This window comes from Mya arenaria, chromosome 5 (genome assembly GCF_026914265.1).
Source record: "Mya arenaria isolate MELC-2E11 chromosome 5, ASM2691426v1".
Lineage (NCBI taxonomy): Eukaryota > Metazoa > Mollusca > Bivalvia > Myida > Myidae > Mya > Mya arenaria.
In genome coordinates, this window is record NC_069126.1 from 40,259,000 (window position 1) to 40,285,831 (window position 26,832).

Here is a 26,832-nt window from a genome sequence, read left to right on the forward strand (position 1 = left end):
TTTTTCTTTCCAGTTTTAAATAAATAGGTTACAAAATATTTGAGTTAATGGAGGAGAACAAAATTAGTTAGTTGTTCGAAAATTGCTTAAATATAAAGGTGGGTTTCTTAGGATTTGAATTGTATGCTATTGGAAAAATAATTTAAATTCATCATCATCATCATACCCGAAGATAGAGATATCAGGCGGCTACAGAGAAGGTTTGTCTGTCTCATCCCAGATGTCACTGAGAAATATTGTGTTGCAATATTGTTTGACATTTCACTGAGTCTAATGATGGTGATGGCCCTTGATATACGGTAGTAAAAAAAGGTATTAATATTCACATGTGACAAGTCTCTCCAAAAGTATTGCCCTACACTCATGAAACTTAACTTTACCGTTTATCCTTATTTTGACCTTGAATTTTGGGCCGATGTTCAGCTGTATTACAAATGATAAATCAAATATTCCCTAATAAAATGTGAAAATAGAATTTCAAATTTTATGTTTTGAAAAACAATGTTCATATTGAAATATTATATATGCAAACCATTTTTGTATTGATTTAAAAACAAAAAACTTGATACATTTTTTAGCTCTACTGGCCAAATGCAATGGTAATGTGTACGCTGTATGTGCGGGAGTCAGTGAGTTCGTAAACAATTGCTTGTAAACATGATACAGTCTTCAGTTTAGATTGTATCTCGATAAAACTTGTACAGTATTTAGATATCCATCAGAGCTTGGTTCCTTTCGAAAACCAGCCAGATCCGCCCATGCATACCTAGATTATCGGCCTTGAAAGTTTTAAAGAAATGCTATTTTTAGCTAACCTATTTTTAGCCAAGTTTGCATAAGCTATCTTGTCTATTTTTAGCCATGTTACATATAAAGTCAAGTCTAGGATTAAAGGGAGACAACTTGCTTTTTTTGGTTCTGCAGTTGATTTTGTGAATTACTCTGCCTTGTTTTTGTTAAAAGGCCAGAGGCCGTTTTTTAGCTCTATTGGCCAATGTGTCTGTAGTTCGCGCGTTCATCTAAACAAAATTGGTTGTGAAATTTTGTTCAAGTTATGCTCCCGCAGTCATTACTGGCCACGCCCAAGGGTTCACAAGTTTGGTATACTTAAATTGGGAAATGTTTGAAAACCTTTTTGTGTGTTCGCGCATCGATCTAAGCACAATTGTTTGTGAATGTTTGTTCAAATTATGCCCCTGGGGTCATTACTGGCCATCCCCCGGGGTTCACAGGTTTGCTATACTTTAATTGGGAATGTTTGAAAATCTCTTTGTCTGAACCAGCTATGCAGACACTTGCTATTTTGAATAGGGCATAATTTAGTTGTCCCCTACCAAGGTTGTTCAAATTATGCCCCTTGGGTCAAAACTGGCAATGCCCCGGAGGTCACAAGTTTCCTAGAAACTTATTTAAGAAATATTTTCAAAATCTTCTTGTTTCAAACCACAAGGCTCATACCTTTGATATTTGTTGTGGAGCATCATATATGATGACTCTCAAGCAAAACAGTTGAAATTATGTCCCTGGGGCCAAAGCTGGCTCCACCCCTTTTGACCTTCTTTTGTATTTTTAAAGGTTCAACAATGATATTTGGACCATGTGTACAGTTTTGCAAACAAGCATCAATGTTGTCCTCGGATGACCTTGACTTTGACGTTTTGACCAACTTTTTTTATGTTTAAAGCTACAAAAATGAAATTTTGACCATGAGTTCAGTTTTGAAAGCAATTTTCTTTTGTCAGATGACCTTTACTTGGCACATATTAAAATAGTTCATGCAACTAATCTGCTTGCAACACTTTCTGTCCTCAGATGTTGAACGTGCAACGTTTTCAGGTAACCCAAACACTAAAACTGATCTATATGTTTGTTGCCTTTTACCCATATATACTTGTACATGCTCTTGATTGAAAATGACCACAAGAGCCATGCCAGTAGAGCATATGCCCTCATGGGCCTCTTGTTTAAAGCACTCTTCATGATTCTAGGCAAAAGTGTATGTCCCAGGTTTAGGCAAAATGATGATTACCAATAAGGTGAAATAAAACGAAAATGTTATTCCAAATGAACAAGTTAAGTGACAACAGTGTTGAAGAGATTCTTAAGCCTAGTTTTGACTACCCCAGTGAAAACTAGCCGGTATACCAACTTGATCCAGGACATTTGTGACCCAAAGAAAATTGCATTCTCATATATTCCCTGTGCTGTCCATGAGTGCCTCGGGTTTAGAAGCCCTCGTTTGATCCGGATGACCGCGGTCTGTCTACCACGAGTCAAGTATTCCATACCGCCCTGGATTACCACGGACTATCATGGTAGAGAGCTGGTACTGCCCCGGCGTTGTGCTGGACCTGGGGGGATAATGCTTGGCCTTGTTATTCCTTCCGGTGACCTTCTGTCGTACCAAGCCAGATCACCATGAATTATTTCGATTTACTTGGTGCTGCCACGTTAGTTTTCCAGGATTATCACAACGTCCACAAGACCACCATACAGGACATACTGGGGCGCCAAACCCAAAGGCTTTAAATTTACACCGTCAGGGTTTGTGTTTTCTCATACAGAACTTTGTAGTAAGGCTTTGCATATTTCCTTTCCAGGGACTAGGGACTTCTTGGGTGTGAGGTAGACCATTGTTCACTGATTTGCCCATTCATGTTATGTCTGTTAAGAAAATCTTTCAATGATTATTTGGAGATTTTTTAGATGAAAGTTGTCATATAGGCAAGCACTTCATACGGTATACGTTTAGTCTGCATTTAAAGACCTATCTGCTCTCTGAAGGTCCCCTCCATCCATGGCACTAAATGACACTGGAGTCCCTCATTAAATTAAGAGCCTTGGGGGTTTATGAAAAAGACATCAATGCCTGAACTTCTTATACTTGTATTTGTCATTGCGCTTGTCCCTGCCTGCAATTTGCTAGAAAATGCCATCCAATCCTGATTGATTTAATTTGACGCTCAAATAAGGGAGACATTTTCGACTATCATGTTGTCGGCAATAATCTGTCTGTCTATTACTGTTTCATTACTGAAATCTATTGTATTTTATTTGATGTAGTTTGAAATGTGAAGTCTGTTTAGTATTTTCATATTTATATTACAGTAAATATTTAATTAAAAATTCAGTCAACCATGAAACTATCAATTGCCCATGTAGTGGATTTTTTAATTGGAATAGGAATATGATAAAATTTTAATGACTTGTTCAATTTTTTTGGTTGGCACTTTCAAACAAAATTCCATAATCAAACACAATGAGCATTTTCAGGATACCACACTCCAGTTGCTAGATTACTACGGCAAATTACACCAATTTGAAAGTTTAAGCTTACTCATTGTTTCATGCCTAATTTTTTTTCATTTACACATGACAGTGCATCGAAGCTTGGTTATACCATCTCAAACCATTGCCTTCCTTCCATATTTATAAGTTTTGAAGCTGAATGCGGTATGTGATTTCCAAATCAGGCTGAACATGCTGGATCTACTTGATCTACTTTTTATTGTTAACACTTTCACCGCATTGTTTGTCCTTGTACACCAGACATGGTCATTTTACTAAAAACACTGTGTTTATGTTCAAACAATTTCATTTTTCTTAGGAGAAAGGAAACTTTTTTTCTGTAAACATTGTTTGAAGTTAAGAACACAAGTCTTACTGCAGCTTTCTCCCCATATATGGTGTTGGGGTCGTGAAGCACTAGAAGTCAGTGTTATCTAGTATACAAATTGGTTAAATGAATAGAGAATACATCAGAAAATTATTTAACTGGTAACTGACCACTAGGTAAGTCCATTATGCATGTGCTTATTGACTTGTCAACTTGACTTTAGTAATTACTTCTCCATGTGAGTTGGCCATGGGTTGAAGCTATTTTAATATGGTTTGCTAGTTAAAATAGCCCAAGAGAAAAGGGTCAAATAATACATTTACACTGTTGTTACAATTCAAAAAGTTATTCTGTTTTAATTGTTAATTGAAACTGGAGCTATGGAGAAAGAAAGCAATATATTTTCATTGAAAAATAGAAGACAAAACTGGTGAACTGGATTCCAACTGGATATGTTTCTAGGATAGGTGCCACTGTGCCTGAAGTGTTTACCAAAGTTTCATGAGTAGTCAAGTGGTAGATGCTGCTTTGGGCCAACTTCATTCATTCAACACTGGGGTGCTTCGGTGTAAGTAGGTCAAGGTCACAATACAATCAACTTGGTACCTTGTGAAACATGTGAATTAGGCTGTTTTCAAAATGGCAACACCTATACCATAATTGCCATTATATCATTTGCCACTTGCCGGTCATCCTCAAAAGATCAATTGGCATAGGCCCTTAAGGCCGGTGACACATGTGGTGTACGACACGTGTTGGGACGATCTTACCCTCTTTCAGTATGGCATGCTTGGAGTTCACTGCATAACATTGCAAAGGCCATGATAGTGTTATAAGGGTCTAAGTTCAAAAGAAAGCTTCCCCTCTTTGAATGAAAGAGCAAGATGGTTCCAATGTCAAAGTGTACTTTGTATTGAAGTAAACACTTGTATAAGATCATTGAGGGCTTGTTCTGAGATTTTTTTTGAGGAAATCAATTTTGTGAAGACACTTCAGCTGTTTGACTTGGCACAGGTTGTTATAGATGCAAGACTGTAACAGGTTGTAAAACAATTATTAAATGCTTGAGAAGGAATATTCATCTCTTGTTTTAAAGACATAAAAATCAGTCTAGATCGTAAAGCATTTTGTGTGCTTGAAGGGTTTATTAAGCTACCAGGAGCACCACTTGTTGTTTGATTGCTCAGATTTTCATTAGACTTTTAAAACCAACATTTCCAACCAATGAAAATGACTATCCCTTCAAAATGTATGATGCTTAATGGTCGTTAAGAATTCCAGTAAACAGTCAAAAGATCATTAAGTTCCAAGGCTGTCTGCTGAAAATTATTGTTAAATCTGAAATGACTCAGACAAGCTTGCTTGTTTGCTTGCTCAGCTATCATATTACCTTATACAGTTTTATCACAGATCATTTTATATTTTCATGACAATTATTAAGCTGCTGTTCAAGTATTTGTGTGCTGATTGCGCAGCATTGTTAATATAAGGGCCAAGTACAGCAGTGTCAACATAGTTATCATCATTAATGGTATAGAAAGTGTTGACATCTTATCTTCAACCATATCATACAATCAATTATGCGAATCTTTATTTATTGGTTGTTATGACACATGATTTGCAACAAATTGATTGGCTGGAAATGGTACAAAAGGTTCTTTAAAATGTTCAAAGTGAAGTTTTAATTTGGCTTTAGAAACACTCTTCTTATTTCACTACATGTGTTGATCTTTTGTTAATTTGTTGTACACTCATTGATCAGATTGCCCCTGTATGTCAATCATTCAGATCAGACAGTCCAACCCTTTGATGAATACACATAACTTGCAGGGTATAGCTAGCCCTCTCTAGCCTCTCCCCCTTGAATTTATGAAAACAATGGTGCAATCTTGTGCATTCTGAGGTGCTTTATTTAGGACAGGACAATGGACAGTTTTAGGATAATAATTCAACAAACAAACCCTTTATTTTTTCTGTAAAATAGCAAACAAATACGCCCGTATTATGTTAATAAAATTCAGACATAAGTCTAATTTTCTGTCCTTTTTGCCATTGAACTGTATAATAAAATGTCCATATGTTCATAACAGTCAAGTATGATTACTGTAACTTTGGCTGTATTGCTTTATTTTTTGTCAGAATCGTGGATTCAGCCACATACTCTCGTATGGGTTGCTATGTGCCTGACTTGTAAAGTTCTATGCAATCTTACTAACAAGCTTTAGCACATGCACTTGGGTTGGATTTACATGAAAGATATTTATATTCTTGATCTGTGCCATTTAATCCAGATTATCATCCATTGGTTATGCTCTAACCTTTATGTTCCCCATATATCTCGACCTGTTTGGCAGTTAAACACAGCTAGGAATGTGATTATAAGTTCCTTTTATATTGTTCCTGAAAGCATTTCTGATTTTTCCTGAACTGTCAGAAACTATGAAAGAAGATGTTTCTCTGCCAGTTTCAAAACCTTTTCTCTTCAATCCTGAAATCCTGCAAACAATGTTGAACTAGGCTCACGTAATATATCATGACAGTTAGCTGTTTGAAGAGGCATTAAAAATGGTGTATGCTTTTTTCTGATTGATAGGCTTTTCAATAAGAGTGATTCCCTTGTGTTTGTAAATGTCTGTTGTAATGAGTTCATCAGTATGAACACACACAAGGCCAATTGGAATTTAATTTTCTCCAATTTCCTGTAAATAGTCAGGTGTAACATGCTTCTGATAGACTGCCAATGCCATCCATCAAAAACATCTCATCAAGGGGGACAAGCAGGTTGGGTTATATTGGTAAAATGTGATATTACTCCCCTTGATCTCCCCTAAAATTTTGGTGGTAGAGTGTATTTTTCAACAATTGTTTTTCGTTCTTGAGATGAAATTTATGCATAATTTGTTTGTCATAATTATTCTCAAATTGTTTCATTAACTTTATGTCAGTAGAATTATTAAAGCCTATCAATCAAGCATGAACAAAAATGTTAATTGTATGAAAAAAATGTAATATATATTTTTTCATGTAAGAGTTCTAAATCAGTAAATTATGAATAAATTTTTACCAATTAAAAATAGTGTTTAATCTAACATTTTACTCTAAATGTCTAAATATGTCCCTCTTTCTTAACCAATAATTAATTCCTTCCTTCCTTCTTCAGGTAAACACTTGACATGATTAACCTGACCTAAAGGTAAACTCTCCATGTTTAAACCTTCCTTCCTTGCCCAGGCATCTTGTGAGAAACAAGATGGTCTCACAATGGTTTAAGGTGTTGGTGTGGGCCTGAGTGTGTTAACTGCTATAAACAAGATGCTTAATTATCATTGTTTATTTAATGTTATGCAACATGGTGACATTTGTGTTTTGATATATTTGTCTTAAGTATTAATAAATTGATGACCTGAGGGTTGATTTTTGACGTTTAAAGCACTGGATCACCCCTTAAGCGATATACCTTGGACTGTCCTAGCCTACTTATCAAAAATTAGAATTGAGAGTAGTGTGTTATCAGATTTAATGGAGCGTGAGCTACTAGTTTCGTTTTGTTGGATTTATATTTCGTTTCACAAATATTTTTACTATTAAAATATTCAGTGAAGTTTTATCCTTTATATACATATTTGAAATCTCAATTTAAGAAATAACAGTGAAAGTGTATTCTACAGTGGACTATTAAGTTGAAATTTTGAACGAATTGGAGACATATAAAGGATTGGTTTTCGCAAAAATGTCATTGAATTGGGCAGAAACAAGTTTACAGAGTGACATCGTGATTATTGGATTGTACATTATGTGAACTGATAAGGACGCAATTATGGGAGCGGGTGCATTTCGAGTGCTATCGTTAACAGCGCTGATATTTTCGATATGGTCTCTTGCTGTGGCTCAAGAACCTAGTAAGTATCAGAGAACTTTCAATGCTAGCATATATGAATAAAAGGGTTCATCCCAAGGGTAAAGGTATCTGCCCTTAATGCCCTATCCCTGGTAGGGGCATATCCTCCTGTGTATGTGTCGGTTTGGAGATATATATATGTACATTATAGTACAAGTCTCTGAGTACCAGGAGAAAATTGGTCATGATTCTGATTCATGACAGCTTCACCATAAAGATTTGGAAAACTCAATTAATAGAATAAATAGACTAAAATTGTGTCTTATTTATTGATAAGTGTTTGGCTCTTCTCACACTGAACAAGTACGGTAATAAAATATCATTGAGTTCTGCCCATACAAAGCTAATGCATTTTCTTCTACATGTTTGTACATACTGCGTTGTTTTGCATTCTGTTTTTTCTTTGAAATTGATATGCAGATGGTAAAATATACTATGAATGAAAGGGAAACTTCACTGTCCTTTGACAAAGTAACACAAGAACTACCATACTTAAAGCAAATATTATAGGCTAGATTAGAACTGAAATTGATCTCAAACACAGGTATGTATAAAATATATTTATACATGCCCGTACCTCAAACATGTATGGTTGATTAAATTTGAAAACAAGGATACATTTCACATTAAATCATCTGTGATAAACTGTTTTTAGGCATTTTAAAAGGGACAATGGAATGTCATTGAAATTATTCACTGAGGGAGAAGACACTAACACAACTGGTAAAGCGAAATCATCAGAAATATGTTAGGTATGGTATCAGAGGATAAGGAAAGATAAATAGCCCCTATAAATCATTTATGGTTAGGTTTAAGATTTCAGTTTCTGCAGCTTTTGTAAACTTTGGTGTTGAAATCAATTTATGTGTTTGCAAGGTTACAAGTGCCATGTGTAAAATAGTGACATCACTCCATGATAAAATGCTGTTATAATGAGAACTACATGTATATACTGTGCGCCTGCACACTGTTTTCTACAATAGTAGTATTACTAATATATAATTAAAATGCTACTTTAATTAGATGCAACACTTCTTGGATGCCCTGGACTCTTCTGCCTTATTTATCCTTTTGTCAAGCTATGTAGCGTTACTGTACTTTCATCATGTCTGGTGTTAAGTGATTTTTTGCAGAGCAAATACTGGAATGCCAAGATTTGTGTGTCAAAATCTCAATGTTTGTTCATGGATCAGAGTAAGACAGCTCAAGGATTAAGTGCTCATGTGCCTCACCAGGTTGAAGTTCATTTCAGTAGTTACTGATCAATAATTTGAGTTTAATATTTATAAAACTTGAATGTACATGAAATGCAAACCCAATTCAAGTCCAAACTTTTTTCAAATTTATTCAGCCTTCCCGGCATTGTTAAACTCAGTTCAATCAGGTCTTATCAATTGTGCCAGAGCTGCAAAATAAACATTTTAAGTAAAAATATTAAGTATTCCAATTGATTAATGATGGTTTGCACCAAATCTTATCCTTGTTTGATTTTTTTTCATAACACCCTTGAATGGGACCATATGCACAGCTTTATGAAGTCCAGATGCACAATGTGTGCACTTGTAGCTGTCAAACTGTTTGAACAATATGCTATTATGCATGGTCATTTGCAAATTAGACTGCCCCTGCGAAATGTGACCATGGTTCACCATGTTCATCCATGGTCAACCATGGTCAATCATTGGTTCTACATAGTCAAACCAGGTTCTACTAGGTAACCATGGTCTTGAACCATGATTGACCATGGTTGACCAAGACCACAATATATAAACCATGGTCCACAATGATCAACCATGGTCTAACCAGGTTCTACTAGGTAACCATGGTCTTGAACAATGAAGACCAAGATCACAATAAATAAACCAAGTTTAGTCAGCCATGATAGACCATGGTTTAAAATAAGACAGTTATAAACCATGGTCTATTTCAAGTGAACATGGTCAAGGTAACAGACCAATTGTTTGGCAGTTGACCATGATGGGCTTAAATGTAACCTTGTATACATTATAATTAAAACTTGTATTGCCAATTAAATACAGAATAAAATATAACTTAAACATTTCCAATTTTATTACACTTACCTGCTTTTTTTATCAGATCGTCCAAGATAGAGATAATCACAATGGGAGCTGGTATTGATCTCACTATTAGACAGTGTTATAAAAAATAACACTTCATATAATAGAATTGAAGACCAGTGAGGGTACAGTATTAAATTAATCCAGGAAAAACATGCTGATGGTCTAATTGAATTCGTGGCTGTCCGAATTTGATGGTTGACGCAGTATATAGAGATATCCTGTATCTGTATCTGTATCTGTATCTGTATGGGTACGTCAAAGCTACCAATACTGGCTTTCACTTGACGGGGGGGTGCGCATAAAATTAGTTTTTATTTGTCTGTAAGTAGAGCTGATTTGAAGCAATCTATGGTTGATGAATCTACCACACTGTCACTTAATTGATTCCACTCTGGAACAGTTCTCACGAAGAATGAGTTCTTGAAATTGGCTGATCTACTATCTATATTTGAAAAGCACTGTTTGTTATTATTCACTGAGTTTTCCACAATGTTTTTGGTGATAAAGTTTTCAAAACGTTTAGCCCTAATTGTTCGTTTCGGTCTCAAAGGTGTGAGATAGTGTTCAATATTGATGGCCGGTACGTGCCCTTTCACCATCTTGTACAGAAAGGTCAACCGCTGGTGGCGACGTCTCTCTTGAAGTGGGAGGAGGTCTAGTTGGGACAGCATCTCTGTGACCGCACCATCATGTCGAGAGCGGTAATCCCTAGTGATGAAGCGTGCTGCCGATCGCTGGATTTTCTCTAGTCGGTTGATGTCACTGGTTGAGTAGGGGTCCCAAATGACGCAGCCATACTCGAGCTTGGACCGAACTAGAGCCAGGTATGCGTTCCTCCTGCATTCTTTTGGACAGTACCGGAGGTTGCGACGTAGAAATCCAAGGGTTGAATTGGCCTTCTTTGCTATGTTGGTTATGTGGTTATTCCACTTCATATCTTCGGAGAATGTTATGCCGAGGTAGGGGTTGGTTTCTACACGTTGTAGTATGGAGTTGTTGATCTGGTAGAAGAAGCTGGATTTGTGCTTTGAGCTCAGAAGTTAGCACTTCTTCGCGTTAAACTTCATCCCCCAGTCATTGGCCCATTGTTGTAGAGCGTCTAGGTCTTGTTGCAGCTGTTTGTGGTCTCGGAACGAGTTAATCGCCCGGTATAGCAGGCAGTCGTCAGCAAAAAGTCGGATGGTGGACTTCACTCTCTCGGGCAAGTCGTTGATATGGCAGAGGAACAGCAAGGGTCCGAGCACAGTGCCTTGGGGGACGCCGGATCCAACGGGGACTTGCCGGGACTTCTCACCTTCAACGACGACACACATTTCTCGCAGAGTCAGGAAGTGGGAGATCCATTTCAGTAGTGGTCCTCGAATTCCATAATTCTCTAGCTTGAGGAGCAGTCGTTGATGAGGCACTGTGTCGAACGCCTTGCTGAAGTCCAGTATGATGGTATCCACCTGCTTGTTGCGATCGAAATGCCCAAGGAGATCATGTGCAGTGACGACGAGCTGGGATTCGCACGAGTAACCCGACCTGAAACCGTGGTTCAGAGATGTAAGAACGTTGTTGTTGTCTAGATGGTTGAGGATGTGGTGGCAAATGATGTGTTCCAGTAGTTTGGAGACAACGCAGGTGAGAGACACAGGACGGTAGTTCTCAGCAGTGTGACGATCCCCCTTTTTGTAGACAGGCGCTACGTTGGCATTCCTCCAGTCATATGGCAGCTCACCGGTGTCAACTGAGCGCTGGAATATGGCAGTGATGGCAGGAGTGGCTTCCGCAGCACAAGACTGGAGAACGCGGTTTGGTAGCTCATCTGGTCCTGCCGCCTTGTTGACCTTGATGTTTCTTAGGAGTTTTAGTACTCCTTCAGCCCCAATTGTGAGTGGTGGAGTTTCGCTGTCAACTCGTTTTGGCAAGGGTGGAGTCTTTTGGTTTGCGTCATCCTTGGTGAAGACGGATTGGAATTGTTCGACGAGGATCTCGGCCCTACCTTTTGGGTCAGTGACAAGATGACCTTGACTGCGTAGAGGTGCGATGCCTATGTTGTCTTCATTCTTGGATTTGACGTACTGCCAAAAGGGTTTGGTGTTGTTTTCTTTCAGGCCTTCATCAATAACTTTGTTGATGTGGGTCCATTCGGCTTGCCGTAGGTGGCGCTTGCAGTCCTTTTGGCACTGTCTATATTTGGTCCAGTTGTTGGTTTTCTTGGCCTTCTTGTAAAGTTTGGCTTTGCGTCGTAGATGGCGTTTGACGGATCCTGAATTGCCCTATTTGCTAAAATACTTTAATTTACAAAACATCTTTGCCAGCACTGGTTAATTAGTTGTCAAACAGGTTTAAGGTATATTGTTTACAGGTTCACTAAACTTAAAACGACTCTACAATCATTGAAAATGACACAATCCGGTGTCCGGTGTTGATGTTTTTTTCTCACCCACTTCCGGTATCGCTTACGGATCGCTTACGTCTTTATTAATTATAAATAAAATTAAAATAAAATTGAAAGGATAACGATCTCTATGAATGTGAAAATATTGCAATTAATTTGACAACTTGTTATCGATTGCCTCACATATATAACAAAATAGTCCTATTCTTTTACGGTTACGCGTTTTAGAGAACGCTCTTCACTGGCGGAGGTAATTTCGAACTTCAGCCGTGTTCGACAACGCGCCAAATAAATTAAGTGTTATTTCTTCGATTTTAGGTAAGTTAAAACAAAGTAATTGGTGTTATTAAATAACTTTCATAACTATCTTTTACACTAATATTATTGTTTAAAACGACATTATAACATTTAAAAGTTGTCAGCAAATAAGTTCTTTGTTATATGTTTTCGCGACAAATGTACAAAATACGTTTGTGTAGAAACACAGTTTAGCGAGTGTTTTTGAGTAGCATACAGCTAATTCTTCATTGTTATATATTTTTTAACAACTATTATCTATGTTTCTTAAGGTAATTGTTAATGAAACTTCTGTTGAGCTAGTTTTTATCTAGAAGTAGGAACAGTTGTCAGTCATCTTTCATAGTTTATGATAGTTATTATTTTCAATATTTTTACCATAACATCACATTTTTCATGATCTCAAATCACTTATCCTGTGTTGCCAATTAATAAATTTGTCTATTCAGAAACTTGATGCTAAGTTAACGAGCCATGTTTGTCTTTTATTTTCACATTTTTGTTAACCTGTTCAGCCAAATAAACTGAAGTGTTGTTTCATCTATTTTAGCCAGCCTATAGCCTATAGGAGCTTGCAAAAACAAATCGTCCGTCCACACAAGAATCAATTAGATTTCTGTGAAGGAGATCTCATTAAACAGAGAATGAGAAAAACATTCTAAGCCATAAATTGCCAAATCCCTCAGTAAGTTGATGTTTTTTTAAAGCACATTGAAAGATTCTCATCCTGATTTAAAAACAAATATGGCATATGTGTGGAACTTATTTGCTATGCACATAGGTGACACCCTATGAATGTACTGTCCATGACAAAATCAAATTCAATAAAATTAAACATGATTATTGTGTATAGTTTGGTTATTTTTGCAGTTACCATTATTCATCAAATAAAACATTTTGGAGTGGGTGGTGACAGACAGGAATGAGAATCTTTAAAAAAAAAATCAGACTCAATAAAAATGAGCTTTTTGGTTCGAAAAAATATAGTAAGCGAAAAAATATAGTAAGCGGTCATTAATTAATATACCTGTGACATTGAAATTCGCACTGATTTAATAACCAACTCACCTTAAGTTATTGGCATTTTTTTGCAGTAAAAAACAATATTAGAAATATTTTTCAGGTTGGAAGATGGATGTCAAAGTCTCAGTCATAAGCCTCAACAGTTAAGAAAATGTCATGGTCGAATCATCTTTGTCATCAAATGTATTAAGGAAACGGACTGCAGTCTTCAGAGACTAATTGTGAATGTCAAGGACTGAATAAAGCAATATACTGGGACCTTACTTATTGTGTAAGACAACCGCCATTTGAGAAAGAAAATGAGGAAATAGGAGGAACATATTACCGCACTGCAGTATAGAATCAACCCTGTGTTACAACTTCCATGTGAGTTGCTGTCGGCATCAACATTGATACAGATGCCATTTTGGAAACTGTTAAAAAAGTTATGCCATCTTAATTAAAGAAGAAGTGAAAAACAGTTCCTGTATAGGGTAGGTTAACCTAAACTAGATGCTTAAAAAGTTTGTCATGTTGCAGTGATAAATAAATTTGAAACTTACAAAAGAACCCTAAAGAAGAAGAATCATCTTTAATGATTACATCACCCGGCAAGGAGTATACATAAAAAGTGAAAACTGTTATACATGGACTCTGGACTTCCTGACAAAACCATAAATATGTCATATTTTGTAATGATTGGTATTGTTTCATTTTAAATTTTTAAACCATTATAAAACATTTAGTGAAGTGGTGTTATAGATTTATGTGTGTTCAATTGTATAACTTATTTTTTTTTAAATATCTTTCAAATGTTTTTGTTTTGTAAGGTTTTGTTCTGTAAATCTGTTGTTTTAACTGACCTCGAAGTAAATAAGTTGTAACATGGATATTGTTTCTAATTAATGTCACAGATCTTGCCCAATGCAAACATATAGAGCTATAAAAAATGTGTTGTGACCTGTGCTAAGCACTCAATATTAAAAGGGAAATATTTTAGAACTTTAAGAATTATGTTTTGACTCAATTATTTTCCTGACTAAATATTTTTCCATATAAGTCAACAAATGTTAATGAATTTCCTACTATATCTGCTCTTAATTTTGGAATGATTTTGTATTTTTAGCTACTTTATTCCAGGGGTAAACCATGGATATATTTTGGTGGTATTCCTCGCAAAGTTTACGGCTGGTATTCCAGTGGTATTGTGGAGTACCAGCCTTAAACCTTAAGTGGAAAACCACCAAAATTCACCGCTGATATACCACTGAAATTCCAGTGGTATACTGCCAAACTTTTTACTGGGGACCTCACCTGAACAATGTCTGAATATTTCTCTGAATACTGTCTGAGAAACTTGTCTGAACAACCCTCTGAATATTGTCTTACCAGTCTGAATTATGTCTGGATTGTTCCATTTTCAGCCATTTTTCAGCAGCTCAGCCAATATTCAGAAATAAAAGTCTGAATAAAAGTCTGAAATTTAACTGAGCAGTGTTGTCAGACATAATTCAGAAACATATAACAACGCTGATTTTTTCTGAATTAGTGTTACAGACTTTATTCAGCTTTTGCAATTTCAGGTTATCTGCACACATTTAGCAATGATTCAGATGGTATTCAGACAAATTTTCAGCAAAATTCAGCTAAATTCAGATGATATTGACAGACCATACTTTTTCATGAGGGAAGTTTAAGAAACTAACAGCACAAAAACTGCATTGTTGAGAATGCAGTTGAATTTGATGTAATTGTCTTATGGCTTATAGAAATATTTATCAGTCTAATACCTTAAACCCTAAATTATGCCTACTTTATTACACTACGTCCTAGTTGGTTTGGTAACCTGACAACATACATAGAATCTTTAACTGAAATAAAAAAGAGTTTATCCAATATTAGATTAACAGGTATGGTTTTTACATTATCTGTTTGTGATTATTGATTTGTTTAGCTTGCCTGAGCACAAAGTGCTGAAGGTGAGCTTTTGTGATCACTCTATGTCCGTCATCCGTGCATCACCAAGTAATATATGTCAGTCATGGTTTTCTGACCATGGTTCAACCTTGGTTGACCATTCTTTTCTGACCACGATTCAACCTAGGATGACAATGGTTTATAGACCATGGTTCAACTGTGGTTGACCATGGTTTATATACCATGGTTCAACTTGGGTTGACCATGGTCTGTCAAAACCATGGTTGTAGACTGTGGTCCATTTGTTATTTTGTTAAACCATGTCATAACCATGGTTTAACCATGGTTAAATAACCATGGATGAACATGGTGAACCATGGTCACATTTCGCAGGGGTGAAGTGAAGGTTTTTTCCCTCAGGCTACCAAAGTGAGGTCATGTCCAGAGTAGTGTTAATTAATTTTATATGAGTAAAATTCAATTAAATTTTAATTGATAAGGAAGTCATTAAATTTTGCCTGGTGTGAAAATGACATATATGGTTGTGACCATATAAACTAGTTAAAGCCCCCCCCCCCCCCAGTACAATCTTGTTCCAGTGAAACAGTTACAGGGTGGCTTGATTTTGATGTTTGTGTAAATGTCTGTTTAGGCGACTTTAAATTAATTGCTAGACTTTCGCCCCATCTTTTTTACCACTGCCCCTTAAAATTTATTGACTGAAATAAAATTATGTGGAACTGGGGTCTGTATTTGCCTAAAGGTCAGGGAACGGGTTTATTCATGCTGACAGTGACAGTGTGTTAGGATCATGTTTCCGACTTGTCTAAAACATAATGCATAGAGTCCCTAAATATGCAATAAGAAAGAGCATGAACATAGATTCAACACTGGAACAGTCATCTAGGAAAAACCAAAAATAAAATGTCCCCCCAATTTGAGAACCAATTTGGATGATAATCTAGCAATTAATATATATTGGTCTTATTGTGTTTGTACATTTATGCCTGACATCTCGTACCTCTAAACAGGGATAAGAATTTAATTTTAGACAACTTTGCTTGTCCCTGTAGTTTTCATTGTATTATTTGTATCATAACATTCTTTTTAAAATGTCACAGTGCTTTTTATTAATACATGAGACAAACAATCCATGTTTTTCCATTTCAACTGTCACAATTAGAATAAAAAACTCAAATATTACTGCTTGTCAAAACGATAGAAATATTTCAGACTCAAATTCCACAGCAAACGTGCCATTTGTCTTGTAGAGTAAAAAAATGGTCCTGTCTCATTATTAAATGTGTCGCCTCACGTATTATTAATTGACACTTGCGGGCATTTTCAGAATTCTTCAAGTAACTTTGTTACCAGCTGAATAAGGGATGTAGCTTATTCTGTATAATGAGTATTTCTCTTATTTCTTAGTATGTTTAAAATGCCCTCACATGATTGTTGGACACTGCTGGGCATAATTACTGTTTTTACCAGAAAAAATATGCGTCATAATAAAATATAAAAGCCTGTTATGTCAAAAAAATGTGAGCAAATCATTATGGTATGAAGTTGGTGACAGTTGTTAAGTTAAAAACGACACAATGATGAGTGAGATTTGAATTGTATCTTGATTTTGTTTATGTTGTGACGGAGATGATGCAATGTTTGTGCCCAATGTTGACCTAAGATGATACTGGACCCTAGAGCAAATACTTGAATGAACATTAACATAGCTTGAGGAGGGGAAGAGAGATAAATGCTATCCTGAGACCACTGGCGACTTTGTGGCTCACTTGGAAACTTGTTTGAAATCCTCGTGAATAGAATGATGTATCTAAGAGCACTAGTAACTTGACCATATTATGATATATATACACACATTGTTATGTAGAAGATTCTATTTTACTGATCATTGTATGTATCATACCTTTGTGGAAGTAAATGTTCCATTGTTTTACTCCCCCTCCCCCTTCCCCCCTCCCTTTTTTGGTACAGGTTATTGAAAGGCTTTTTACAGAGTACTTGTGCTATAAGAGGCTCAGGTGCGCAGAAACTCAAATTTGGAGGGGAGGTGGGTGGGTGTGGTAAAACTCTTGTACTATAACAGGAGAGTGGCAACATACCCCAGTACATGAATATTACAAACTGGCTGACCAGGATCTTTGTGACCAGCAACATTTCATAGTTCAGTCAAATAATAACCTGACTCTACATTTCCAGATGTAAAAGTTCAGGGAGCTCAGGGGTTGTATCCAATATTTAACTTAAGTTAATCTTATGGTCATAATTCACTATAATATTGGACAGTTATTGATAATAGCTACATTGTTCTAAGATCAACTTAAGATAAATATTGAAAACCAGCCCTGTCTATTATCAGTGTTTAAACCTAAATTTTAATAGATGTGGTCATAATATATGGTTTCATAAGGATAAGACATTTTCAATGCAGTATGATTAAAAAAATTACAAAATAAAGCAAATTATCGCATTGAATAATCACTTAACCAAGTTTTCCTAGGCCTTTTGATATGTTTTACTCAATTAAATATCTTTTGTGAGACAAATGTTCTCAATAATAAGTGGTGTACACTTTCCTTTACAGCTGTTTTACAATTGAACTATCTTTAAAATGATCTCCAATATTCACAAAATTTAAATGCATTGCAATTGTTGAAAGAGTATTTAAACTATGTGTTTATGGCGACTTGCAAGTTCGCATGACTATAAATATTCTACTTAAATTTTTATGACGACAATTTACCCACTCAGAGTACTAAGGTTAAAGTTTCAGATTTGAAAGAATTGTATTTTTAAGACCAGCATTTAAAATATTTAGGGGTATAGAAAAACAGCGGAAATGATTATATTTGATTTCCTGCCGATCTTGACATGAATAACCCCTTTCTTCAACTGTTATCAGAGCATTGCCACATTTTCAACATTTGAAAAAAATATGACATTCAATTAAGGTCATTAGCAATTTATTGAAATTCAAGGTTTTATCAAACAGAAAAAGGGTTTAAGAACAAAATAAAGAGTTGAAAATTGAATATTGAAAATAATAATTGAATGGAAATTTACTCAATTTTCATCACGAAAGTACAGAAATATCCTGTATGATTGTTTGCACCTGTGGTATTTTCGTTGTTAAAAGTGCAGATATCATAAGAAGTAAAAGCCGTTTTAAAAAAACCTTTGGTAGTTTAGGTCACAACTTGTATTAACTCTTTGAAATACAATCAGGATCAAACACCTTAAAAGACAAAAAGAAATATCAGTGGCTCTTCATGTTCTCAGAAATACCAGTGGCCTTCATGTTGTAAGGCTACATTTTGTCTTGATATATTCTGTTAAATAAAATAGAAAACCTTAGCAAACATGGCACGATTATCTGGGTGATTTCAGTTCCACCCAAGCTCATATCTAGCTCACCACAGTCTTTCCATCAACCTTTGGGCTCATCCGCCCGTATATACTGCAAAGCGGGCGGCAACCCCCCACCCCGCGCCTGGTGGACAAAGGATGATCACCCTATCCAGCTCTCATCCCGAGTCACGCTCGAGAAAGGGGGCAGCGAAATCATCATTACAGATTTACAGAAACGGGACGGGGGAATATATAAGTGTACCTTCAATAACACTGTCGGACTTATTGCGCAATCCATACATCTCATAGTTGAAGGTATCACTAGTGTGCCAGTGATATGTGTTGTTATGGTATTATGTGTTGTATAAATTATGATGTATTAGGGTTAGAATTGAGCTATATTATGCTTTTTTTGCGAGTGGTTTTAGTGCTTACTCCCAAAATGACAAAACAAACTCGCTAAAAAATTTGTGATATATATATATGATGACATTAGTTATTCTTAATATACTTAGGCTGCAGCTTTATTTTAATGCATGCATTTATTAAGTAGATAAATGTTCTAATGTTGTTTTTTTGTCAGACCCTGTGTATCATAATAAACCACTATCATTGTACCAAAGACAGTTAACAGCTTGATATCATTGACTTTAATACTAATAGTTTATCAAGCATTTTTGCAGATAACACAAAATGATTACAGTCATCGAACAATGTTGTCTACAAATTATGTTATCATTAATTAAGTACATATCAATTAATGTTCATTTGTGAAAAATGGTCCTAAATTTAACCTCCAATATGTAGATTGTCGTGAAAAACCCCAATGCACACATGATCTGGAGACTGAAGTGCTCCAATCAGCCAATGACAAAGCTGAACCATTACGTCATGTCCATTACCAGTGCACTCACACCTGTGACCAGTGTGCACACCTTTTACAATTGCTCTACTTTAGAGCTGAAAAGATATATATCCACTCCCAGAATTTTTTTAGCTTAGGCAGTATCCATATTAAAATATCTTATATCACATTATTTAAATTTCACTCGCATTTTGCGTGTACAGTCTGAAATTGAGCCTGTGTATGCTCTTTTTAGTGTTGAAGTCCTTCGGTAATCTTCCAGATTTAACCAGTTAAAGGCAAATGAAATTCATAAATTCGATCTGCCCTCCCAACCTAACATGAATAAAAGATGGTTTGTGACTGTAAGCTGCAATGCGCAAGAGCTCTAATCCAACCATCCATATTTATTGAATTATCTCCCTTTTACCATATTTTTATTCTGGGAGCATTTCTCAATAAGTCTTTGTGGTATTTCTTTAACTGGGCTAGTGAGGGATTATTGTAAGTAGCACGATGACTTTGCATTAGATGATAGTGACTGGTTTAGCTGAAGTAAGGCAGAATGCTGGATAGTGGGGCATTAGGCTTGCTTGCTTAATGAGCGATACATAATTCAGGTCTAATTCGATTAAGAAGCAGAGGAGACAGTATAATGTGATAGGGACACATTATGAAGCTGATAGGAAAAAAAACAAACATCAATCAACAGTTTTTGGCCTATTTCTTAAAACTACTGAGCAAAGATGTAGCAAGTTGTCTATAAATATTTGAAGATGAATGTTACCATTTTTAGCTGCAAGATTTAAATGCCATTTTTGTAAGACAATAAATCATATTTCTGGCCTTTCTCATATATTGTCTTGAAAAGTGCCATTCAGTTCTAAAGAGTGCGTAAATGTCCATCCAGACCATTCACTTATGCCAGTGCAAGACTGTCCTTAACCCCTTATAATGTCTGAGGAGTGGTCATGATTAGTAGTTTTAGATGAAAACTGTAGGAACTGGATGCAATAATGTTACAAACTTATAATTATCATGTCAGCTCCTTCACAAAATATATATATTTACTCTGATAATGTCGTCACTATTCATTTAGCAATTGTTCTAAGCGGTGCAGAAAGGTTTATAATTGTGTTTATGTAATAAAAATAAATTTCTGCGAGGAATTAAGCTGTATTTTCCATGTAATGTGGCAGGCCAAAATCATATTATGTAGTATATCACATGAAACTTACATAAAAATTTCATTTATTGTTAATCCGTTAAGTCGTTTTGGTCCTTGTAATATTATAGGGATAGGCTAGAATACACTATTAAGCAAGTTAATCACCTTCATTAAAGTAAAAAATGAAAGAATGCATAAACAATGTATTTAGCATGAATGTACTGTTGGTCCGTAAAGTAATCATCCAACAAATAATATATCATAACTTTTATGTAAATTTGGGTTTAAAACATTATTGAATTTAATGAAGGTTATTGAAAAGTTTCAATTACAAAATGATGATTAAACTAATTCAATCCTTGTCTCTCAAATTACCAATGAATATTAAACACATCTCTCCACCTACATAGGTTTTATTCTTCATTTTAATATTTTAAAGTAAAAGGACCTGTTTTACCACAATATCCAATGTTGGAAAGTGAACTACATGTACCTTTAAAGGAGTGTTTACCTTTCCAATTTCCAGGTCAAGCATATATCATTGGTCACCCTAGCAACAAGACAGCAGTCCTGGGCCAGCGGATCCAGTTCAAATGTGAGGCGCGGGGATACCCTACGAATATTACATACAGATGGTTCGTTGAAGGGAATTTATATATATGATTACTTCTCAATATTTTGGAGAATAACAGCAAACATCTTTGGCTAAAACATGTATTGAGTTATGTCCCTTTGTCAACTGGAGAATAATGACACTACCTGTTAGACAATGTAACAGGTAAAGGAACCACTAATACCAAAGTTTCGTAACAACACTTGAGTGGGAACTCAATCAGTGACCTCCCATAACAGTTACAAAATGTTCTACTACTGAGTGGTCATTTTGAATGGTTATCAAAATGAAATCATTCCATACCTCATGCATTTTATCATTTCAGGGTGCACAAAAATCTTGGCTACCACAAAAACTAACAATTTTCTATAACCATTGTCATGTTTTACTCCCTTTCAGGTACAAGGATGAACGTAATGTGAACATGTTGCAGGGTTTTGGGTCCCGGCTGCTGGTACAGACGGATGGCTCCCTCGTCATCACGACTGTTGAGAAGGAGGACATGGGCTGGTACCAGTGTCGACCCACCAATGGTATTGGACAGGATCCGGAGGCCGTCGCTTTTCTTAATGTTACATGTAAGAATAAATTGAGTGTTCGACATGAGTTATATATAAGTAACCTGGTACCACCAGTGCATATCTTATAATGGATTCAGGCAAAATTCAGAGGCTGTTAATTCTGAATGGATCGGGTAAGTATGAGATATGTCTATAACATGCCAAGTACCCGCAAGCCCTCATTTTTCTAAGTGAATATACCATGTATGTACCAGTGTCTGTTTTTTTCATACTGGCCTAAAATAAAATTTTACAAGTATGTTAGCATTAGTTACCTTATCGTGAGATGATCATGTCAAATCAAGGCGCCATTGCATATAGTTCAGCTTCTCTTCAATTACAGACCAGCCAGAGGTGTTGATAGACCAGATGCCTCGCAGCGTGATATGGGCCCTTGGCTTCAAGGAGAGGCTTGACTGTCCAGTCGATGCTAATCCTCTTGTGCACGAGACAGTTTGGACAAGAAATGGAATCGTTATAAACCACCAATCAAATCTGCGCCTTTCCCTTCTGAGAAATGGCAGCCTCCTTGTGGATCCAGTTATGATGTCATATTCCGGGAATTATCGATGTACGGCGATCAGTACAATCGGGACGGGCGATTCTCAGATTGTTCAAGTAGAAGTCCGAGGTAAGATATGTTAGACTGGTTTTTCATTTTCATGCAGATTTTTGGTTATTGTTAAATATGGCATGTTAGTGAATTTTCTTAGTAATAAGACTTTTGGTTGCTATTTTTTTCCCGTGAGATGGGTTTTGTTGGAGTGAATTAATTTGCACAAGTTATGGAAACTTTGCGAAGCATGTTAGAAATTAGTGGAAATTATTTTTCCGGCTGAAAGTGTGTGAAAAGTTTAGATGCATTAATAATTGAGTTTTTGTTTGCTGTGGGCCCTACCATCATCATCATATTGGCACAAGGACTTATAAACCAACCCTCAGAGCCCCGTTGAATGTTTGGGCGTCGTGTACTCTTTCAGACCCTCCAAGGTTTACAGTTCGCCCAGACTCCCAGTACATTCTACAGCTCGACCAATCAGTGACTCTCCCCTGTGTTGTTATGGGAACACCTCTACCAACAATCTCATGGAGAAGGGTATGGAAGTTTATTTAACAAACTATTACATTTAATTAAAGTTGAATTAGTTGGAACAAATTTGATACAAGAATAATTTAGTTTAAAGCAATTTTATTTTATATATTATATGAAATTTTCACAGATTTTACATTTAAGATTTAAACCTACATGTATATTTTGAAATGGATGGAAACAAAAGCATACACTAACAGTGCTTTTCTCCAAGGATGACTGCCCTGGCGGCATGTACACAATTTTAATGTTCATAAAGATACTGAATAAGCCAATTTTTGCAATGCATGTCAGTGTAAACTAATGAAAATTATATGATTTGTGACTGACCTCCATAAAAGGAAAAAATGTACCATTTATCTCTCATTTATACCATAACAGGTTTTGGGAAGTATACTTCTTGGAGGTCGAATTCAACAAAATGGAGGAAACCTGACCATCAATGCTCTAGAAAAGTCTGACCATGGTGTTTACGAATGTGAGGCTAGAAACGAGGTCCGCACCATCGTCACAAGCACGGAGATCGTCATCCAGAGTATGTCACCATGGCAACATCATATACACCACTTTCCTCTCCGTCTTCTATCTTATTCATTAAACATGTGCTTAGATATTTCAGTTAAAGTAGATATGTTCCGTATACTTCTTAGTAATAACGCTGTGGTAATAGTTTTGGTAGAGTCGTCCTTTCCTTTCCAAGTAAATTATTCTATATAGTAATGATCACAAACGTCAGGATTAGTTATGGTGTGCTCTTCTTCATCTTTTTTATATGTGAGCTTAAAACGTTTATGCGAAAAGGCTGGTGTATATATATATTCTTCATTTCCTTTAGATAGAAGACAGTGGTTCTTAAGTTTAGGAATAGTCCTGAAATCAGGATTTAGAGTTTTCAACTTCAGACTATTGTACAACTGTGAAGTTTGTTTTAGCTCAGACATTTGCATAATGAAGGAAGTTTGTTGAAATGAAAACAGATGACTTGGTAAACAATTTTAAAAGGGGTCTAAGCCCCTTTACACTTTGAACATGAATCCCTCCTAGTCATATTCTTCAGGATTGACAATTATCTGCTGTTAAAACATGAATCCCTCCTAGTCATACTCTTCAGGATTGACAATTATCAGCTGTTAAAACATGAATCCCTCCTGGTCAAATTCTTCAGGATTGACAATTATCAGCTGTTTAAACATGAATCCCTCCTAGTCATATTCTTCAGGATTGACAATTATCTGCTGTTAAAACATGAATCCCTTCTAGTCAAATTCTTCAGGATTGACAATTATCAGCTGTTAAAACATGAATCCCTCCAAGTCATATTCTTCAGGATTGACAATTATCAGCTGTTAAAACATGAATCCCTCCTAGTCATACTCTTCAGGATTGACAATTATCTGCCGTTAAAACATGAATCCCTTCTAGTCATATTCTTCAGGATTGACAATTATCTGCAGTTAAAACATGAATCCCTTCTAGTCAAATTCTTCAGGATTGACAATTATCAGCTGTAAGAACATGACTCCATCCTAGTCATAGTCTTCAGGATTGACAATTATCAGCTGTAAGAACATGAATCCATCCTAGTCATATTCTTCAGGATTGACAATTATCAGCTGTTAGAACTAATGTAGAAGAGCACAATATATAAACATAAGAAAGTCAAGTATATAATTACACACAAAACAAAGAATAGTCAAGGCTAAACAAGATTGGTTTTATTGCTATTCTAGCAGTGTTAGTTGTTTAGATTAATAAGTATGTGTACATCTTCGGTTGCATTGTTTAATAATCTTCAGTGGTCTAACCATCTGAAGTCTAACCATCCGAACAGATAGTAGAAATAAAGAAATAAAGAAAAATAATGATAACATGGACTAATTGTATAGTGTTAGCATAGATGTTTCTACAGTTGCAGAATTTCAATTCAGTCACTTAGTGCTTTTTGCATGATGTTGATTAGCTTCTTCTGTTATGATCTGTGGTTTGATGTTTTTGGAAAGCATTTATTATTTAAGGATTAGAACTAGCTTACTAATTAACACTGAAGTATGGATGCATTTAGCTTGTTGTTAAATATTATATTAACAGAAGTAATTTGTAAACAAATATAAAAGTAAATTTATCGGTTCATTATAAGTTTGCAGAAAAGTGGGGTTAGAAAAAAATGTTTGTTACTTAATTATACAAACAAGTTGCATGATTTCCATCAGATATAGAAATGTATCGAAGAATTTAAACAAAGTTATTTAAATAATTAAAAATTCTAAAAGTGAATGAATGGTAAACTACTTCTTATTGGTATATTTCACTGTAACACGTTGAAAAGATTATCTCGTGTTGTGAAGATTAAAAACTTGTTCTAAAGCTATGTAGATCTATAATATAAAATGTTATCATTATAACTTTGAATTTGTACACTTGTCTGGTGATTTTATAAAATGTCATCGGAAACAAAAAATTAATACATCATGTATATGTTACTACAGCTACGAGCCCCAAGGGACCGGGTACATGTTCAAGTTGTGCTCTACATTGTAATTTCATCTATATACCATATTATCCATGTGTTCGTCCTTATCTTGTGTCTGGTTCTCCATTTGTCTCTGTTTTCCAGCATGTGGTTAGACGTGTTCTCAATTCTTTTATTTTGATTTTTTCCTTGTTTTTAGAATCATCCTAAAAGTATGATCACTTTAGAATGTTAGTCATGATTATTATGTTATTATCTTTTCATAGAATATCTGCACATGTATATTAAATTCAATTACTTAGCTCATTTGGGTTTTTTGGTAAAAAAAAGGTTGAGCTAATTTGTTTCTTTGGCGTCTTTGTCATGCAAAAGCTTTATCATTTGGCATAGCTCAAAACGGTTCAAGATGTTCAAATGAAACTTGGTATACATGTTACCGGACACAATATGCACATGTACAGCAGGGCCAGTAACTCTGCTAAATTGTTACTATGAAACCTCATCAGTCAACTCTTTGAGCATGGGCGCTGAATATGATGCCCATAAATTCTTTTAAGAATTGGATTAATATTTCTTGAGTTATGTCCCTTGCTGTAAATCAACTTCAGACGAGAGTTGTTGCTCGCTCCACGCAGGGCTCTTGTTTTTTATTTGATGCACATTTGAGATTTTGTATGGAATTGCATGTTTAGTCTTTTTTTAAAATATTCAAACAAAATTATGAAAACACCTTATAATCATTAATGTGATGAAACAACACTTCTTTGGCAAACTTTTAGAAATTGTACATAAATGCAGAATTATATATTTTTCCGTATCCTATGTTAATTTTTTCCTCATTTTCAGTGTTGTCTTCTTAGGTTTCTTCTCGACTTTTCTAAATTAAATATGCCTTTTTGTTGAACAAAAATTAAAAATTATAATAAACAATAATATTATGACTTTCTATCTGTTTAGTTCTGGTGTGTTATATTTATTAATATCTAAGTTTTCTTACCATTAATTTATATATTTTACTTTTACTGGTCAGTGTTATAAATGTATTCATCAATTTATCATGGCACTGTCCTATCCAAGAGCTTATGATACTGAATTAGTTATACCAATGCACTTCATATTTAAATCTGTTCTAATCATAAAAAGCCATCATTCATTCAGCATAAATATGATGTACATGTAAGTCAAAGATGTCATTTGCTCTTTGATGGACACAGAGTCCTAAACATGCACAAGCCATGTGATGTTGGAAGTAATATCCATGATCTGCTTATGTTACAGACACCACACCCCATGCTCCATACAACATCTCTGTGGAAACACAGCTGTTCGCAGCTACGGTGCGATGGATTCCAGCTTATAGTAGCTCCTTGCAGTACTTCAAAATATGGTAAGTATCCCGTTCAATGTTGTGTGTGTGTGTGCGTGCGTGCGTGCGTGCGTGCGTGCGTGCGTGCGTGTGTGTGTTTTCCAAAGGCAAGACTAAACGATATTTATTTATATGGACTGAAATAAGTGTTTGAAGATCAT

At 35.6% G+C, this 26,832-nt stretch overlaps 1 protein-coding gene across 5 annotated transcripts in view; it reads left to right on the forward strand.

Moving 5' to 3' along the window:
- The window catches only part of LOC128234061 (protein turtle-like), a 162,108-nt gene that overhangs the window by 117,607 nt on the left and 17,669 nt on the right, over positions 1-26,832 (forward strand). For 2 of the 5 annotated variants that reach the window (XM_052948020.1, XM_052948023.1), the window contains exons 4-11: positions 18,600-18,875; positions 21,099-21,207; positions 21,585-21,763; positions 22,089-22,376; positions 22,726-22,841; positions 23,217-23,370; positions 25,322-25,369; positions 26,584-26,692. In XM_052948020.1, coding sequence (XP_052803980.1) covers positions 18,600-18,875; positions 21,099-21,207; positions 21,585-21,763; positions 22,089-22,376; positions 22,726-22,841; positions 23,217-23,370; positions 25,322-25,369; positions 26,584-26,692 — 1,279 coding nt within the window. The remainder of the gene's footprint in view (positions 1-18,599; positions 18,876-21,098; positions 21,208-21,584; positions 21,764-22,088; positions 22,377-22,725; positions 22,842-23,216; positions 23,371-25,321; positions 25,370-26,583; positions 26,693-26,832) is intronic. The other 3 variants (XM_052948024.1, XM_052948025.1, XM_052948022.1) reach the window with 2 other exon arrangements.